Source organism: Esox lucius, chromosome 15 (genome assembly GCF_011004845.1).
Source record: "Esox lucius isolate fEsoLuc1 chromosome 15, fEsoLuc1.pri, whole genome shotgun sequence".
Lineage (NCBI taxonomy): Eukaryota > Metazoa > Chordata > Actinopteri > Esociformes > Esocidae > Esox > Esox lucius.
The window spans coordinates 490,775-510,247 of record NC_047583.1 but is presented as its reverse complement, the minus strand read 5'-3'; the positions used below and the strand labels follow the sequence as shown (position 1 = coordinate 510,247).

The 19,473-nt window shown below is 42.9% G+C and overlaps 1 protein-coding gene across 7 annotated transcripts in view; it reads left to right on the top strand.

Moving 5' to 3' along the window:
- The first annotated feature begins 1,154 nt into the window (after positions 1–1,154).
- Positions 1,155–19,473, top strand: part of kif13ba (kinesin family member 13Ba) — a 69,288-nt gene continuing 50,969 nt past the window's right edge. For 3 of the 7 annotated variants that reach the window (XM_029125422.2, XM_029125423.2, XM_029125419.2), the window contains exons 1-3: positions 1,157–1,456; positions 2,124–2,472; positions 12,667–12,760. In XM_029125422.2, coding sequence (XP_028981255.2) covers positions 2,403–2,472; positions 12,667–12,760 — 164 coding nt within the window. In that variant the 5' untranslated portion in view covers positions 1,157–1,456; positions 2,124–2,402. Of the gene's footprint in view, positions 1,591–2,123; positions 2,473–12,666; positions 12,761–19,473 lie in introns of all 7 variants that reach the window. The other 4 variants (XM_029125425.2, XM_029125420.2, XM_029125421.2 and 1 more) reach the window with 4 other exon arrangements.

Here is a 19,473-nt window from a genome sequence, read left to right as displayed (position 1 = left end):
CATGGTAGTGGATGAAATTTGCTTGATTGATGAATGATGTCTGTGGGGTACTTTTTACTTTAAATTGTTTAGCAGACACTCTTATTCTAACATCTTAATAACTTTTCGACATGCCCAACCATGGGAATCAAACAACGCTGGGGTTACAAATGCTCTGCCCTTACAAAGTGAGCAATGGTCAGGGAGTAGACTATTTCATAGGCCTGTCAACTCAGTTCCAAGTAATGAGCTAGCTGGTTATAATTACAGTCTCTTGCAATCATAGAATGGAATCCTGATTTATTACCGACTCAAGAAAATGATGATTGCAGTGCTTGGTTAACAGCCAGCTCACACTGGTGGACTGATTTCAGAAAGAAAAGAAAACAGGTTGTCTCTGAACACTGGATACAGACAGTCACGATTGGATTTGATGTGAGGACCAGTAAGAATGCAGTGGGCGGTCAAACTCAACATGATCTGAACCAATGAGATGAGAGACTCCTCTCTACCAGATAAGTATCCATAGCATTCCAATTGAACAGCTATGCAAGTGTTATGTAAATAATAACATTATTATAGAGTAGCAATTCGTTTATTATAATATTATGAAAATGAATCATAATATGACTAAATTTACTCTAGATTAGAAATGCAATATATAATATTTAAATAACTTGTACAAATACCCAGAATGGTCATCCTTATGATCTTTGGACATTGATTTAGTGGGGTCCTTGCGACGGAAACGGTTAAGGACCGCTTATCTAATGAGAAAAGTTCCTTTCTGGGCAGATAGAATCATGCTGAGATTCTTGTTAAACACAGACCTACAGAATACATAGACGAGTATCACAACGTGTTCCATTAATAAATGTTAGCGGAATTTACTTAGTGTAAGCAAGGACGTATTTTACAAAATATTCTGCGTACTGTAAACAGGTTTGTGTTGAGTAGCCACGCTGCACAAAATAAGTTTTGGTATAAGTTTGACCTTACCACTATGGCGAGGGAGTGTGCTAGATTCTCAACGCTACTCTTTAAAGTCGAAAGTATTTAATATGAGAGTAACACTTTCTGTGTTTCAAGTGACATTCAATAGTCAATCAATAATTACATGTCTGTTTTCATATAAAAATAATCACATTTACATCTACAATGTTATGGCAATGGGACATTCCTTCAGAATGCCACACCGTAACATTTCTCCTTCGACCTTCCCTGCCGGAAAAGGCGGAGACGAGGTGATCCCAGGTTGAGAGAGCTGTGAAACTGAATCAACGAGATATAACTGGGTGCTAGCGGAGAACGGCACGAGAAACAGGTGGAAAATATGTCGTGAAGACATTGCTATCTGACGGAGATGGCTGCAAATCTAAAACCAGCCACCTGCATTTAAGTTCCATTCCGAGGAAGATTGGATTTTAAAACACTGTTCAGCGTCGTTACCCGGTAGATTGATCCGCAACACTTTCTTGTAAGTCGCGAAGTTGAGTGCCTCGACCCAGCCCGTTACTTAGCTAGAAAACGAACATTCGCTAGCTAGCTAACGCTTGTTAGCATTGGACATTTATTAGGTAGGTCGCTTCTTAGCTAATTTTGTCAGCCAAGGTAAGAGTTCGGTGGCAAAGCAAATATATTCATTTGTTTGTATTTAAAACTAGGTTAGTATACACCTGTCAGCGATTAGGTAAGATTGTTGTGTGTTTCCTTAAGTCAATATTTGCTGTCATTCTCCGTCTTGTTTAAAGACCAACAGACAGTAATTATTTTTCCTGATCCAGGGCAAGACGTCAAAGTCAGTGCTAGCGTAGCGGGGCTAGTAACGATAATGTAGCTTTGTTAGCTTATGGCTAAGCAATATAACTACAATTATCTAATTAATTAACATATGTATTACTGTTACATTTCTTAAATGCTAACAGTTGAATGTCGATTACAAGTACAACTACGTCGCAAAACCAACCAATAAGGTTAACGCTTGCCACTTAGTTAGCTATACCCACCAGATCAGCTAATATTGATGGTTCGAGCTTACAGTACTGTACTTATCTTATAAAGACAATCAAATCGATCTAATGTGAAACTGTTCTAATACCTGTTTGTTTTGCAAGGTTTATTGAAGCATTTTCTGTATTTTACAGCTCCAACCCGTTGGGACATGCATTATTTGGAGGATAGCGGTTAATGGAGAATTTGTTGAACAAGGAAATATCCCTTTCCTCCCAGCAAGTCAGTGTGTCATGATGGAATATACGATGTTTGAGTACGAACCCTTGTAGCTAGCTGGCAGGGCAGACGGCTAGCACAACATATCAAAGATTCTGGATGATTCTTCGACTTGGGTTCACTGGGGATCAATACTATCTACCAGAGGGTTTTTCAAATATAACGCCGAGACAGTCAGTCTGACAGTGGACACAATGGTGGAGACCAGTCTCAACGACTCAAATGTGAAGGTTGCAGTCCGCGTTCGTCCAATGAACAGGAGAGGTAAGTTGCATTAACCGGTTATTGACTCAGTTGTTGTGAAACGGGTCCAATCGATAACCCCTTAACCAATCAAAGCCCTGACCCTTAGCCTGCAATAGGTCACTCCCGGAGGCAGTAGCTGTGGTAAGCGCATTATTGCAACCATATAATCCGTATTATTGTGCAATTCCAGGTGAATTGTAAATTTTTATTGCTATATATTCTATTTGCTTTGTTCGATTATGTACGCCATCGTACAAGATACATTGCTGTTTAGCCAACCGTTTTACTTGACTAGGATGGCAAATTAGGAGGCGTCGGATGGATTTGGATGTGGAAAATCCAGGCCTAGATGGTTTTGGAGACCCTGACCAACACTATACGAACTAGCTGTGTCCTATTCAAGAAGTTATGGATGATGTGATAAGCCTGAACATGTGTAACCACCCTTTCATAAGCCGCGGTAATGAATGAACAGTGACATGTCTACTGAATCTCTGCGCAAACTAAAATTATTCGGTCAATTATAATGTAAGCTCTCAATACCACTCTGAGGGTAGGAATGACATTTGCGCCGTGTGTGCCAAGTTGAATTTAGCCGTGGGAGAGCTTGTGCCTGAAAGTAGGGGTGCCTACTGATGCGGAAAACAGTGAGTCTAGCTACGATGTAGCGGAGCATGTCACATGTTACTTCTCACAGAGCATAGAAATTGGTCACAAGACGGGGAACTTGACCAGCTTTCGCTCTCATTTACAACAAAGCGGTTTAGCATTCGATGAAACAAGTCCATGGTAGTATGTAGCCTATACTTTCAGACACTGTGAATTCCCTAATTTTCAGTAGCCCACTCTCTATGAATTAATTAGATTCCCAGAGTTACTGTAATAACCTGATCAGTCATAATTTGAGTTTATTGTATGCCTCTCATTGTAGATGGAACTTTCCAGTTGTTTTATATATGGTACTGATGTTTCTAGAAATTTATTTGGGGTTAAGTCCTTATATTTGTATTTCTACCGTGCGTGTGGAGCTGGTCTCTGGCTGTGCTGGACAAAGGCAGGAAGGGAGTGAGTCTGAAAGGACTGTTTGCTAGCGTTGTATAACAGGCCATGTTCCCGTGGATGTCGGGTTACTGTTCCGTGCATGGCTCTATCCCAGTCACAGTGGAGACATCTTTTCCATTTCTACATGTGTTTCATACCCATCGTACCACCAAACAAACCCTGTGCTGTTTTAGTGGCAATGGAAAACCAACGTGTACTTGGAAGAGATGAATGCCACCAGGATATTACCCTCTTTTCTCTGTTTAGTTTTACTAGTTTTCTTTTGGCCTTTGAACAAAGATCTTAATGCAACCCCTGAAATTCATAGAGCGATCATAACTGGTTATAACAGGGCTAGCAGGAGTGTGAGCGCGCGTGCACACACACACACAACCAGTCCACTATGCCCTCCCCACACGGAACAGACTCCTGACGCCCGCCTTCAGACTGGCAACAATACCAGTGATCTGTGTGACCTTAACATTACAGCCTGTGCTTAGAACTGGGAATAAAACTCATGTGATGATGACATAAACTTTCTGCCCAATAGAATTGACCAAATGAAGATGATATTTGATATCTGGTCAGAGCCCAGTTCTACTCAGTGGTCACCAGCTGGCCATAACAATGTACTAACCACCAAACAGAATTTAGTTTTTTCATTTCAAAGTTTTCAGTTTATTTTTTAAAGATTTTGTTTCACATCACAAAATAGGACATTTTCCTTTAAGACATACTTCTAAAGAAACAGGCTATTGATATGACTATAGCGAATGTGTCTTTTTGCAGACAACCGTGGTCTATGGCTTATTTGTTACTATGTTCTCTGTTGACATTTCACTTCTGTAATGCAAGAGTGAAAGCAAACCTGTGCTTCCTCTGGGAGGAAGAATCCATTCAGCCAGAGTTACTCCCCCTCAGGTCTTCCCCATCCCCTGCTCTCCATGCCTGGCTGGTCAAACTGCTTGACAGGGCCAATGCTGCCATACCTACAGCTTTTTCTTCAGTCGGGCTCTGTGTGCCTTGTAGATGATTAGAATTCAAAAACATTCTAGACAGATTAGTTCAAGAAACTGATGCTTTGAGACTGAGACATTTTGATCGGTCCTGTTCTGATTGGTTTAAGGTGATCCACTTGCTGAATACTTTTGTACAACACCCCTCATTTTGACGTCACCTTAAATGGTCTCAGTATGTACTGTAGGAAACGGTAGAGCAGCAGAACATATTCATTTATCAGGCAGCCTATCTGGAGTCGTGCTTCCTACCCCTCATACAACCCTTGGTTCGCTCTGCGTTGGACAGGATCAGTGCTCAGTAGGGACGAGGACCCTGATTCTCTGCGTTGGACAGGATCAGTGCTCAGTAGGGACGAGGACCCTGATTCTCTGCGTTGGACAGGATCAGTGCTCAGTAGGGACGAGGACCCTGATTCTCTGCGTTGGACAGGATCAGTGCTCAGTAGGGACGAGGACCCTGATTCTCTGCGTTGGACAGGATCAGTGCTCAGTAGGGACGAGGACCCTGATTCTCTGCGTTGGACAGGATCAGTGCTCAGTAGGGACGAGGACCCTGATTCTCTGCGTTGGACAGGATCAGTGCTCAGTAGGGACGAGGACCCTGATTCTCTGCGTTGGACAGGATCAGTGCTCAGTAGGGACGAGGACCCTGATTCTCTGCGTTGGACAGGATCAGTGCTCAGTAGGGACGAGGACCCTGATTCTCTGCGTTGGACAGGATCAGTGCTCAGTAGGGACGAGGACCCTGATTCTCTGCGTTGGACAGGATCAGTGCTCAGTAGGGACGAGGACCCTGATTCTCTGCGTTGGACAGGATCAGTGCTCAGTAGGGACGAGGACCCTGATTCTCTGCGTTGGACAGGATCAGTGCTCAGTAGGGACGAGGACCCTGATTCTCTGCGTTGGACAGGATCAGTGCTCAGTAGGGACGAGGACCCTGATTCTCTGCGTTGGACAGGATCAGTGCTCAGTAGGGACGAGGACCCTGATTCTCTGCGTTGGACAGGATCAGTGCTCAGTAGGGACGAGGACCCTGATTCTCTGCGTTGGACAGGATCAGTGCTCAGTAGGGACGAGGACCCTGATTCTCTGCGTTGGACAGGATCAGTGCTCAGTAGGGACGAGGACCCTGATTCTCTGCGTTGGACAGGATCAGTGCTCAGTAGGGACGAGGACCCTGATTCTCTGCGTTGGACAGGATCAGTGCTCAGTAGGGACGAGGACCCTGATTCTCTGCGTTGGACAGGATCAGTGCTCAGTAGGGACGAGGACCCTGATTCAGTAGAATAACTGAATAACTGGTTCAGATGGCCTCCATTTAAGTTTGCAACTCAGAAAGATTTTGTTACATTCAGATAAGTGTACAGATAATATCTAGGCTAAATCATAATATAGCAGAATTTGTGTTTCCAGGCACAACTGAAATCAGCAGACTCACTGTGGAAGATGAACTGGATGAGCCCATATTTAGGCTAGCAGAGCCCAGTAATTAATGGTGCTATTATTAGTCTGTATGTCAGCACTAGGCGACGCTAGCTACAATGTGCTAACATAACTGGGATGGAGCCTAAATCACTGCTCACCCAGTCTGGCCATGGAGTTCAGCAAAGGACATTTCATGGGATTTCCTCTATGAAGTAACAGTTGAACAGTTTAATCTCATGTTCCTACGTCACTGAAATAACATTCAGACTAATGATTTGAAATGTTCTCAGCAAATTATTCTCATTACTGTTTTACTGTGATTTAGACCTTTCAACTCTTGCTTCATTAAGAACGTGTGCTTGTTAATGAAGCACAACATATGTGGACTAACAGTGAAAGGCTTACTTAGGCCCTTTTTCAAAAGATGCCATTTTAAGTAAATATAATAAATGTACTAACAGAATATACTTTATAGAATGTATTTCTCACTAAAGTGTGAATTTGTGTATTTTTCAGTCACGGTAACATGTGGGTGTGTGTCTTTCTCAGTAATGCTGGGCTCAACATTAAAAAAAAATTGCCACTGGCTCAGGGGGGTCAGTGGGTTTGAAACTTACTGGCCCAAAATTTTTTTTACTATCCCTGCTTCCAAAAGTTGTAATTTCAAGGGTACAACATATAACCAAATACTTTTGTTACTTTACATGTTTAGTCCTGAAATGTATTCTGGATAAATAAAACATATTTCTTACATTTCTAATAATAGAAAGATAAGTTAACAAAACATTAGACTTTTAATCAAAACACTAACTGATTCATTCCAGGGAACAAGGTGAATGGCTGCTCCGTCTTAATTAATATGTATGTGGTAAGTATTTGATACACTGCCGATTTTGCAGGTTTTCCTACTTGCAAAGCATGTAGAGGTCTATAATTTTGATCATAGGTACACTTAAACTGTGAGAGACGGAATCTAAAACATAAATCCAGAAAATCACATTGTATGATTTTTAAATAATTTATATGCATTTTATTGCATGACAAGTATTTGATCACCTACCAACCAGTAAGAATTCCAGCTCTCACAGACCTGTTAGTTTATCTTTAAGAAGCCCTCCTGTTCTCCACTCATTACCTGTATTAACTGCACCTGTTTGAACTCGTTACCTGTATAAAAGACACCTGTCCACACATTCAATTTAAAAGACTCCAACCTCTCCACAATGGCCAAGACCAGAGAGCTGTGTAAAGACATCAGTGATAATATTGTAGACCTGCACAAGGCTGGGATGCGCTACAGGACAATAGGCAAGCCGCTTGGTGAGAAGGCAACAACTGTTGGTGCAATTATTAGAAAAGGGAAGAAGTTCAAGATGACGGTCAATGATGACGGTCTGATGAGACAAAAATAGAGCTTTTTGGTCTAAACTCCACTCGCCGTGTTTGGAGGAAGAAGAAGGATGAGTGCAACCCCAAGAACACCACCCCAACCGTGAAGCATGGAGGTGGAAACATCATTCTTTGGGGATGCTTTTCTGCAAAGGGGACAGGATTACTACTCCGTATTGAGAGGAGGATGGATGGGGCCATGTATCGCGATATCTTGGCCAACAACCTCCTTCCCTCTGTAAGAGCATTGAAGATGGGTCGTGGCTGGGTCTTCCAGCATGACAATGACCCGAAACCCACAGCCAGGGCAACTAAGGAGTGGCTCCGTAAGAAACATCTCAAGGTCCTGGAGTGGCCTAGCCAGTCTTCAGACCTGAACCCAATAGAAAATCTTTGGAGGGAGCTGAAAGTCTGTATTGCCCAGCGACAGCCCCGAAACCTGAAGGATCTGGAGAAGCTCTGTATGAAGGAGTGGGCCAAAATCCCTGCTGCAGTGTGTGCAAACCGGGTCTACAGGAAATGTATGATCTCTAATTGCAAACAAGGTTTCTGTACCAAATATTAAGTTCTGCTTTTCTGATAATAAAATAAAAATGCTAATTAATTACTTTAAAATCATACAATGTGATTTTGTGGATTTTTGTTTTAGATTCTGTCATTCACAGTTGAAGAGTACCTATGATACATATTACAGACTTCTACATGCTTTGTAAGTGGGAAAACCTGCAAAATTGGCAGTGTATCAAATACTTGTTCTCCCCTCTGTAGTTAAGTTGTGCAGTCACCCAGTGGGCATCTGCATTTATATTCCTGACCAGTACGGTCAAGGGCTCTGAAGACAGATTGTCAGCCACCCACTTGGCTGTCATGCAGTCCAGGTGCTGTTTGCTATTGGAATGGCTGGTCAGGGACTGTTTGCGAGAGTTGTCAGTGCCTTTGTAAAAAGACTCACATTTGTCCACTTTAGCCGGAGACCTAGGACAGACAACACAGTGCATCTGAGTTCCATAGAAGTGGAAACCGGTAAATCAGTTTTTTTGCACTGAGGTAAAAATGTCCGCGTTCATTTGAGCTCATTATTCTTTGCCGCCTTTTACACTTGAGTGACTCGTGCAAGTTTTTAAATGTTTTATTGAAAAACAATACCTGGCAGCCATACGTCACATCACTGCTCAACTCTTCACTCGCCAACAGCGCGCCAAGAGCTGCAAGGTCGTTATTTGTGATTGTGCCTGATTATGAAACAACTGGTGGATGTTGAGTTTATAATCATTTCTAAAATCTAAAATGTTATTGAAGTGTCCCAATCGGGACAGTGACTTGCTACTGATTAGCCCTGGCTTGACTTTTTACTGGCCCAGGGCCTTCGGGCCATCGTTATTTTTGAGCCCTGTAATGTGGCTGTGTCTCTTACTCAGTAACGGTAACGTAGGTGGGTGTGTCTCTTACTCCAATGGTTACATGTGGGGCCGTCTTACTCAGTACTGGTAATATGTGGGGGCGTCTTTCTCAGTACTGGTAATATGTGGGGGCGTCTTTCTCAGTACTGGTAATATGTGGGGGCGTCTTTCTCAGTACTGGTAATATGTGGGGGCGTCTTTCTCAGTACTGGTAATATGTGGGGGCGTCTTTCTCAGTACTGGTAATACGTGGGGGCGTCTTTCTCAGTACTGGTAATACGTGGGGGCGTCTTTCTCAGTACTGGTAATACGTGGGGCCGTCTTTCTCAGTACTGGTAATATGTGGGGGCGTCTTAATCAGTACTGGTAATATGTGGGGGCGTCTTACTCAGTACTGGTAATATGTGGGGGTGTGTCTTACTCAGTACTGGTAATATGTGGGGGTGTGTCTTACTCAGTACTGGTAATATGTGGGGGTGTGTCTTACTCAGTAACGGTGTGTCTTACTCAGTAACGGTAAGATGGGGGGATATCTGTTACTAAGTAACGGTAACGTGGGTGTGTCTCTTACTCAGTAATGGTTACTGAAACCTATGACTGTTGAAGGAGTTGAACCTACAACTTTTGTTTACATTGGTCTCTGTCAGCACTACGTTCCAATGTGATTAGTAGTTCCACACCATTTAGACTACAGTTGCCAGGTATCTCGGTTCCTCTCAGATAGGCTGAGCCTGGGAAGTTACGTCATGATACAATTATTCAAGCAGATTGGATGCCTTTTTAGACTAAAGCATAATTTGTCAGAAATAATCTGCCATTTACAAAGCAGTCTATGTATTTCACAGTTATTGATTTAGTTAGTGTCTGGGACTTTCTACCCACCAATCGTGTACCAAGTAAACCTGGCCTGTTTTCATATACTGTGATGCTCCCCCTGGAATTTTTATCGTAGGTGCTCTTCAACTGTGAACGGAGTGACGGAATCTAAAACAAAAATCCAGAGAATCACACAATGATTTTTATGTTGGGTTTTCTATTGGGTTCAGGTCTGAAGACTGGCTAGGCCACTCCAGGACCTTGAGATGCTTGTTACGGAGCCACTCCTTAGTTGCCCTGGCTGTGTGTTTAGGGTCGTTGTCATGCTGGAAGACCCAGCCACGACCCATCTTCAATGCTCTTACAGAGGGAAGGAGGTTGTTGGCCAAGATCTCGCGATACATGGCCCCATCCATCCTCCCCTCAATACGGAGTAGTAATCCTGTCCCCTTTGCAGAAAAGCATCTCCAAAGAAGGCTGTTTCCACCTCCATGCTTCACGGTTGGGGTGGTGTTCTTGGGGTTGCACTCATCCTTCTTCTTCCTCCAAACACGGCGAGTGGAGTTTAGACCAAAAAGCTCTATTTTTGTCTCATCAGACAACATGACCTTCTCCCATTCCTCTTCTGGATCATCCAGATGGTCATTGGCAAACTTCAGAGGGGCCTGGACATGTGCTGTCTTGAGCAGGGGGACCTTGCGTGCGCTGCAGGATTTTAATCCATGACGGCGTAGTGTGTTACTAATGGTTTTCTTTGAGACTGTAGTCCCAGCTCTCTTCAGGTCATTGAGCAGGTCCTGCCGTGTAGTTCTGGGCTGATCCCTCACCTTCCTCACAATCATTGATGCCCCACGAGGTGAGATCTTGCATGGAGCCCCAGACCGAGGGAGATTGACCGTCGTCTTGAACTTTTTCTAATAATTGCGCCAACAGTTGTTGCCTTCTCACCAAGCTGCTTGACTGTTGTCCTGTAGCCCATCCCAGCCTTGTGCAGGACTATAATTTTATCCCTGATGTCATTACACAGCTCTCTGGTCTTGGCCATTGTGGAGAGGTTGGAGTCTGTTTGATTGTGTGGACAGGTGTCTTTTATATAGGTAACAAGTTCAAACAGGTGCAGTTAATACAGGTAATGAGTGGAGAACAGGAGGGCTTCTTAAAGATAAACTAACAGGTCTGTGAGAGCTGGAATTCTTACTGTTTGGTAGGTGATCAAATACTTATGTCATGCAATAAAATGCATATTAATTATTTAAAAATCATACAATGTGAATTTCTGGATTTATGTTTTAGATTCCGTCTCTCACAGTTGAAGTGTACCAATGATAAAAATTATAGACCTTTACATGCTTTGGAAAACCTGCAGAATCGGCATTTATCGGATGCTTTACTATTTTATAATTTCTATTTTTGTTAAAAATGACAGTGTTCTCTGAAGTGTTAACTAGAAAGTTGTAGCTACCTTGCCTGCCTTCTTGTAAAGAATAAAAAATCACTTTGATTTTACATGATGCCTGGTCTGTAGAATTTTACGATTTGGAACTTGTCCAAAACAATTGTCATACATAAATAAAATCTTCCCAACATGTTTTAAACTGCATACATTTTTATAAAAACATGGTGGTGGGCTTCTTCAAAGGGTGTATTTAACAGCAAAACACTGTTGTTTTCCAGTGCATTTAAATGTTGAACTTGAGATGATTTAGTTGTAATGGGGGGACGTAGGGACCCGGCTAGCATACTTCTATTAGAAGACCTCATTAAATCAAAAATGTATTTGGATTTTAATCCTAACCCCAAGAATCGAAATTGAATCAAATTGTGAGGTACCTAACGATCCCCAACCCTAATGTACAGTGATGATGTATACTGATGAGGTGATGTACAATGATGATAGTAATGATGCTGTATGATGTAGATGTACAGTGATGTGGTGATGGTGTACAGTAATGATGCTGTACCAGGCACACAAATATTTGCACAAATAATTTGAACACACTTGAAAATGAGCAATTTACACCAAAATGTGCATACTGTTATGGTTGTAGTATTTCTGTTATTGTGTTTCATTGTTGTCAAATGAAGAACTACAATTATTGTAGTTGCAACACACAAATATTGCAAAATGCAGCTCAGTACGCCAATCAAAGCCTAGTTTAAATTCACTAGATTGTGTTGATAGCATGAAACTTGTAATAGGTATGTGGCTTTAGATGTGGAAAAGTTTTTTTTATAGGGAAAGATGAACAGAAACCAGGTCAGTCTGACAGTGATATGAACATTGATAAGATCGAGGTAGTCGCTGTCGAGCCAACAACAACACTGGAAGGTTCTCTCGCAAGCACCTCAGACTGTTGCTCCGCTACCCATTCGTATTACCACAGCAAACTGCGCAAAAACAAAGGTACACTGTAGAGTGGGAAAAAGTTTTAATCCAAAACAAAGCTTCTGTTTTGCAAATACAATAAAGCCAGACAAAACCTGTAGGCACACATATAAGTTTTGTAGTGGGGACTCTGACAGATTGCATTTAACACAAATTTGTTAAACACATCCTGTCAAAAAAACAAACATAATTAAATTAATTATATCCGACTTCCTAGCGAAAGGAAGAGGCTAGTCAATATCTCAGCTACTTTTCCTGGAGTGCCTACATTTTCTTTGTGTGCCCCTATATTTTTTTGTGCTCCTAAATTTTTAAACTTAGGAGCAGATGTGATCCTTGTGAAAAAATGCCAGCTTAGAGTTCTGCTGTATGGTGGACATTTACGGTGCTGAATGGTGATAATGTACAGGGATGTGGTGGTCATGATGGTGTAAAGTGATGGCAGTAATGATGCTGATGCTGTACAGTGATGATACAATATGGTGAAATTAATGTACAGTGATGTGGTGATGTACAATGATGATATGCAGTGATGATGATGGGGGTGATAATGTGCTGTGATGATGCACAGTGATGGTAATGTATGGTGATATTAATGTACAGTGATGTGGTCATATGCAGTGATGATGATGGGGGTGATAATGTGCTGTGATGATGTATAGTGATGTTTCTTGCACCTGGAAGTCCTAACTGTTTATACAGTCCTGTAAAGTGAATCTCTTCTCATCTCACACAGAAAAGGACCTGAACACAAAATGTATTGTGGACATGGAAGGCAACCAGACCACCCTGCAGCCCAGTGGAGGAAACCTGGGCAGAGGAGACTCCAGGTGAGAGTCAGAGTGTGTGTGTGTGTGTGTGTGTGTTGGGCTGTGAGAGGACCCATTGCACTCAGTGTATGCTGTTGCCTGAGTTTTGGAAGATTTGGAGTGTCAAATGACTGTTTGTGTGTAGACAGTCTGTGTCACCTGCTGAGTAAGCAGTCATTTAGTTCAGGTGTAGGTTGGAGGCGGCGGGGTTAAGCTGTGTGTGTGTGTGTGTGTGTGTGTGTGTGTGTGTGTGTGTGTGTGTGTGTGTGTGTGTGTGTATGTGTGTGTGTGTGTGTGTGTGTGTGTGTGTGTGTACAGACGGACCAGCTTTTCTCTTCTGCGGTTCTTCTCCCTGTCCTGCCGTGTTTTCAGGCATAACTCTCCTCTGGCTGACTTCCTATTTTTTTGTAACCTCTCTGTTTCCCTGACAACATAAGGCAGGTCACGCAGGGGTCAACTGCTGAAGCGGTCTGACGTGAAGCCCGGTTTATTTTTTGGTGAAGCTGGGGAGTGAATAAAATAAAAAAGAAAATATGTTTGCTGTAGCATCTGTCGGCCATAAACTTCTTTGACTGACGTTTATGGGAGTAAACCAGAAGCTCTGTTGTTTCTGTCTTTTTATCCCCTTTTCTTTCTTTCTTTCCCTACACAATGGTGTAATGGGAGGTTCTGGGACCAGTTTTTAAACATGGAGGAGAAAGACTGATCCAGCTGCTGCCGTCACACTTACTTACTGAGGCTCCCTCAGGGCACCAAGGCTTTACCTGGTTTGTCTTTGTCAGGGGAGCAGACACACCCTCCTCTCCTTCAGCCTCCCATTGCCATAAGGCCTCAGATACTGTGACGGTGCAGCGTGATTCAGTCTTGTCTCACTGCAGTCGTCCATCACACGGCAAAGCTTGTCTCCTTTCCTGTGATCCACATGAGGCTGCTACTGGGATGCCAGGAAACATGGTCTGTCTGTATGAATGTCTGTTTTTTTCCTGTCTGTCTTTCATCCAATCCAGTCCAACTTTATTTGGAAAGCACATTTAAAACAACCAAGTTGACCAAATTGCTGGACATTATTATGTCCATGATTTAGGACCGATTATAAACACACAACAACACAGTAACAAAACGTACATTAAAAACAAGTAACAAACTGGAAAATGAAAATGCAGAATGTGACTCTCAAGCAGGTTTAAAGGCCAATGAATAAAAGTGAATTTTAAGTTGTCATTTAAAAATTGCGGAGGCTGGGGGCCAGTCTGAGAATGCTCCATCTCCCCTATCAGTAGACCTTAATGACCTCAGAGGAGCGTACGGCTTAAGTAATTCGGCAATATAAGCTGGGGCTTTACCATAATGAGCTTTAAAAACGAACAACAAAATCTTAAAATGTATTCTAAAACAAACCGGTAGCCAATGAAGGGAGGCAAGAACAGGTGTAATGTGATCTTGTTTACGAGTTCCGGTAAGGAGTCGAGCGGCAGCATTTTGGACCAGTTGTAATCTAGAGAGGGAGGTCTGGCTAACACCTATAACATTACAGTAATCCAGGCGAGTTGTGATAAAAGCATGTATAACCCTCTCAAAATCAGTGAAAGATTAAAATTGCTTCAGCTTGGTAAGCAGCCTGAGTTGAAAGAAACTAGTTTTACAACAGAATTTATCTGTTTCTCTAGTTGAAAATCACTGTCCATCTTAACCCCAAGGTTAGTTACCATAGACTTGACCTAAGGTGTCAAGGGACCCAGGTCCAATTGGGAGGCGCCAAGAGAACTACCGGGTGTAAGTATCATGACCTCTGTTTTACTTTCATTAAAATGTAGAACGTTTAAAGCCATCCAGGCTTTAATGTCATAAAAACAGTCTAACAGTCTTTTTAGGGAATTATCACCCTTTTAATTGGCTAGTAGATCTGTGAATCATCTGCATAAAAATGGAAACTGATGTTATATTTCTTTAAGATGGATCCAAGGGGAAGCAAATAAAGGGAGATGAGAATCGGACCCAAAATAGAACCCTGAGGAACTCCACATATCAGTGGTGCTGAGGGTGAAATAGAGCCACCAAAACTTTAAACACTATAATTTGCAAGAACTAAGGTGTCCAGATTTGGCTTTTTAATAAGGGGCTGTACCACTGCTTCTTTAAAACAATGTGGCACAAAACCAGAAGTAAGACTGCTATTAATGATAGCTTGGATGTTTGGGCCAATAGTGTGCCACACTTTTAGAACAAACATTTAATGACTCAATATCGGACCAATCTCTTTCTAATATTCTCTTCCTGATTAATCTGAATAGTTGACTAGGTGCGTTCTCCCCAAGGGATGTTTAGGATCACGCATAACCCCCGTTGCCATGTTTCTACATGTTCTGCATTGACTGATGTTGTGTATCATTCATGATTCCTGGGTGGAACCGGACCATGTCAGATCGGCTGTCTAATGAGTTTTAAATGGGTCCTAGTACACAGCCACTCCTCGTATGGATAACTGGATCTGAAGAGCTCTTCCTTTATTCTTCTTTTATTCATAAATTACTTTATTTGTCAAGATGAAAACTATGAACAGTGTCTAAGCTCGAGTGCAGTGTTTAATCTTACTTGGGTGCAGTTCTGATGCAATTATTGAAGAAGTCGCTGCTAATAAGAAAAAAAACATGAATCTCTTAAACATTGTTTGAGTACGTAAACACAAAATAAATATTTAATTTATGATTGTTACATTTTTTCTACAAACCACAGTTTTTCTGCAATGTCTATATTGACCGGCAGGAGGTAATAGCATTTGGACATCCATATCTTAATAATGGGATATCTGATTAGCTTAAAATAGAGGTATATAGATGTAATAAGCATATATGCTGCTGACTAAATTTCACAAAACCTTTTTTCTCTTCTAGATTTCAATCCAAAGATTGAGTGTTTAAAAGGTACATGGCCTTGATAGGTTCTCTTACCCTAATTATTGGGTTTCAGCAACCAACTACATTGGAGATGTTTCAGCTGAAATGGGTTAATAAAAGCTGGCCATCTAGTCTTCTGTCAGTTGTTTGTTTTAATTAAAAAAACGGTTTTGGTTATAATGATGTCCGTCTTCATCCATAACCAGAGGTTCAATAGTTATTGAGCCGGCCATGGTTACTGTTGATCCAAAATGGTCGACCTGCAGTCGTAAATGAGTCAGACAGTCAGGCTACTGCCAACTCACTTGCTCCTGTTTAGACCCAGCCTGTATCTCTCTGATAAGCAGGCCTGAACACCTGGCTAGGATGTAATGGACTACTGGGTGCTTTAATCATCTCCAGCTCTGGTGTTGGACTTGGAACAGTGACATCAATGTGTTGGAGATCAGCATTGACTTGTTCAGAGAGACCTGGGCTCAAATGTCATTCTTCTAATGTTATTGTTGTTACATAAAATGACATTCAGAAGTAGCCAAATATCTGATGTCTTGTTCACCAATGTCCACTAATGTGATCTGCATGGAAAATCACAAGTCAAAAGCTTTTGAATCTTTGCACAACCTGACTTGGTTGCTCCTGAGATGGAGAGCTTAAATGTTGTTTGTAATTCACGGCTCAATTTTTTTACTTTATTTAACACTTAAATCACACATTGGGTCATGATGAAGGAAATACACTGAACAAAATTATAAACACAACACTTTTGTTTTTGCCCCCATTTATCATGAGGGAGGAAAAACAGGTGTTTTCCTCCCTCATGATAAATGGGGGCAAAAACAAAAATGTAGCATTTATAATTTTGTTCAGTGTAGATATCAAAATCTTACTGTACATTGTGTAATTCGTTGAGAACAAAATGACATCAACGGTCATTAGAAACCAAAATCACCAACCGATTGAGGGCTGGATTCCAACTCACACCAAAAGTCACGCCAAAGTAAATAATTTAAATCACAGGCTGTTCCAACTTGTGTTCATTTAATCTCAGCAACTCATAATGTGACCCAGTAGTGTGTATGGCCTCCACATTCCTGTATGTACTCTCAATAACATCTGGGCACGCTCCTGATGAGATGGTGGATAGTGTCCTGGCGGATATCCTCCCAGACCTGGATCAGGGCATCAGTGAGCTCCTGGACAGTCTGTGGCACTACTTGGCGGTGTCGGATGAATCGATACGTAACGTCCCAATTGGATTCAGGTCTTGGGGAACGTGAGGACCAGTCAATGCCATCAATGCCTTGGTCATCCAGGAACTGCCTACACACTCTGGCCACATGAGGCTGGGCATTGTCATGCATCAGGAGGAACCATGGGCCCACTGTCTGATGATGGGTCTGAGGATTCACCCCGGTACCTAACAGCAGTCAGGGTACCGTTGGCTAACACGTGGAGGTCTGTGCAACACTCCAAGGATGCCTCACCAGACCATCACTGACCCACCACCAAACCGGTCATGCTGGATGATGTTGCAGGCAATATAACATTCATCACAGTGTCACATGTCACGTCTGTCACATGTGCTCAGTGTGAACCTGATCTCATCTGTGAAGAGAACAGGGCAATTCTGGTGTTTTCTGACAAATGCCAATCGAGCTGCACGAGGCTGGGCTGTGAGCACAGGTCCCACTAGAGGATGTTGGGCGCTCTTGCCACCTAGAGCAGTTTGGTCAGAAACATGCACCCCAGTAGCTCGCTGGAGGTCATTTTGCAGGTCTCTGGCAGTGCTCCTCCTGTTCCTCCTCGCACAAAGTAACAGGTACCGGTCCTGCTGCTGTGTTGATGCTCTTCTATGGCCCTGTCCAGCTCTCCTCGTGTAACGGCCCGTCTCCTGGTATCTCCTCCTTGCTTTTGAGACTGTACTGAGGGAGATGGCAAACCTTTTTGCGACGGCATGTCCCCCATCCTGGAGGAGCTGGACTGCCTGTGCAACCTGAATGGGCTGCAGGTACCAGCTCATGCTACCAATAGTGACAAGGACACTAGCAAAACACAAAACTAGAGAAGAATCACTTGTCTGTGGCCACCACCTGCAAAACCATTCCCTTTTTGGGGGTTGTCTTGTTGTGGCCCTTCCAGTCCATCTGTTGTCACTATCATTTGCTCCAAAACAGGTGACATTGATTCACAGTCACTTATGCTTCCTATCTGGACAGACTGATATCCCTGAAGTTTAAATGACTTGTTACACTGATGTTTATGCATTCCCTTAATTTTTTTGAGCAGTGTATTTGGACCAAGCAAAGCCTTCAAAGCCAATTCTACTGACCACTGACCTACTCCTGTTAGAGTTGTAATTAGACAGACATGTTGGATGTTAATTAATCACAATGTGTCTGTTGCTCCCTTTCCCCTCCATGCACAGTCCGGGAGGAGCCCTAGCCCTGGGAGACTGTAGGACAGGCTGGACCTAATCTCTCTCCATACTCCCCTGCCCTTTCCCCTCCATGCACAGTCAGGGGAGGAGCCGTGAGAGAGCAGCCAGTGATCATCCACGTGGAAACACATTTTTTAAATGACACTGATCACAACAGAGAGGGAAGGAGGGATGGGGAGGGAGCGTGTCCTGACTGCCTCAGTCTCTCCTCTCATTGGCTGGCAGGCCATATCATGTGACCTGATGGGTCATGGAGTGCAGGACGAGAACACTTGCGGTCCTCCACAGTCTGAACCCCCCCCCCCCCCAAAAAGAAGCACCCCTGATTTGCTGTGACAGCTGTCAGTGTTGTGTACGTCAACCTCTCAAAACACTGGTTATGGCTGTGGGGCGGGAAGATTCTCTTCTGACTCCTCCACTAAGAGAGGTTCAGCACTGGGATGAAATGAGGCCAGAAAGACCTCTAGTATCACTGCGTTGAAGGTTGGCTAGCTGTGTTCTGGGGTTGTAGGGTTTTTACTGACTCGCTGCAATTTATAGTGTTTCACAGAGCTGGAATGAAACTGCTGGGCTTGTCTCTCTCTCATTCACTCTCCATAGGACTGAACAGGACCTTCACACACGTTATTGCTCCAAATTAAAAAGGTTGGCATGGAGCCTTACATTGGGCTGGGAGAGATTCACAGCCTCCCTCTCCGTCTTTGTGGACTGAGTGTAAACTAGAATGTAAATTACACAATGACATAGTACACACAACATGTTGGAGTTACAGGGGGAATAGGCTGCGCAGGCCTATGTCCAGGCCGGTTTCAGTAAAAAGATACATGCCAGAGATGTATTTTTAAAGAGATGAAGTTCAGCTAATGAATGTGCATGGATAAAGAGAAACAGCTGTGACTGTGTGAGCATGTTCATCTGTTGTGTTCATCTGTTGTGCATGCAGTGAGCTGGACTGGGCCAGTCGTACGTTGAGCTTGACTGTGCTGGTTGGTAAAATGCACTCCCAACACTCAGTCTGTGGTGGTCTGAAGTGGCTGTCAACAATCAAATCCCCCCCAGATCACACTAAGCCATACTACATTTGAATTGATATGATTCATGGCTCAGACTTGCTTGCGTGTCTGTATTGGAACGGGTGTTTCTGTGTGTCTGTCTGTGCCTCCAGGTTGTTTTGTCTTTGATGCTCATCATGCAAGTCTGTTTCCATCCTGTCATATCTGACAGGTGCCGTAGGAGAACGGAGGGATGTCAAAAAAGGAGGATAAGACTTAAGGGCTTTGTGGGAGGAGATAAATGGAGGAAGAAGGAAGGAGTGGAAAGAGCTGATTTATATGCCTGCAAAGGCTTTCTGGGTTGACTGGATGTCTCTGAGATAAAAGTACTTGTGAATGAGGAGGTTGATT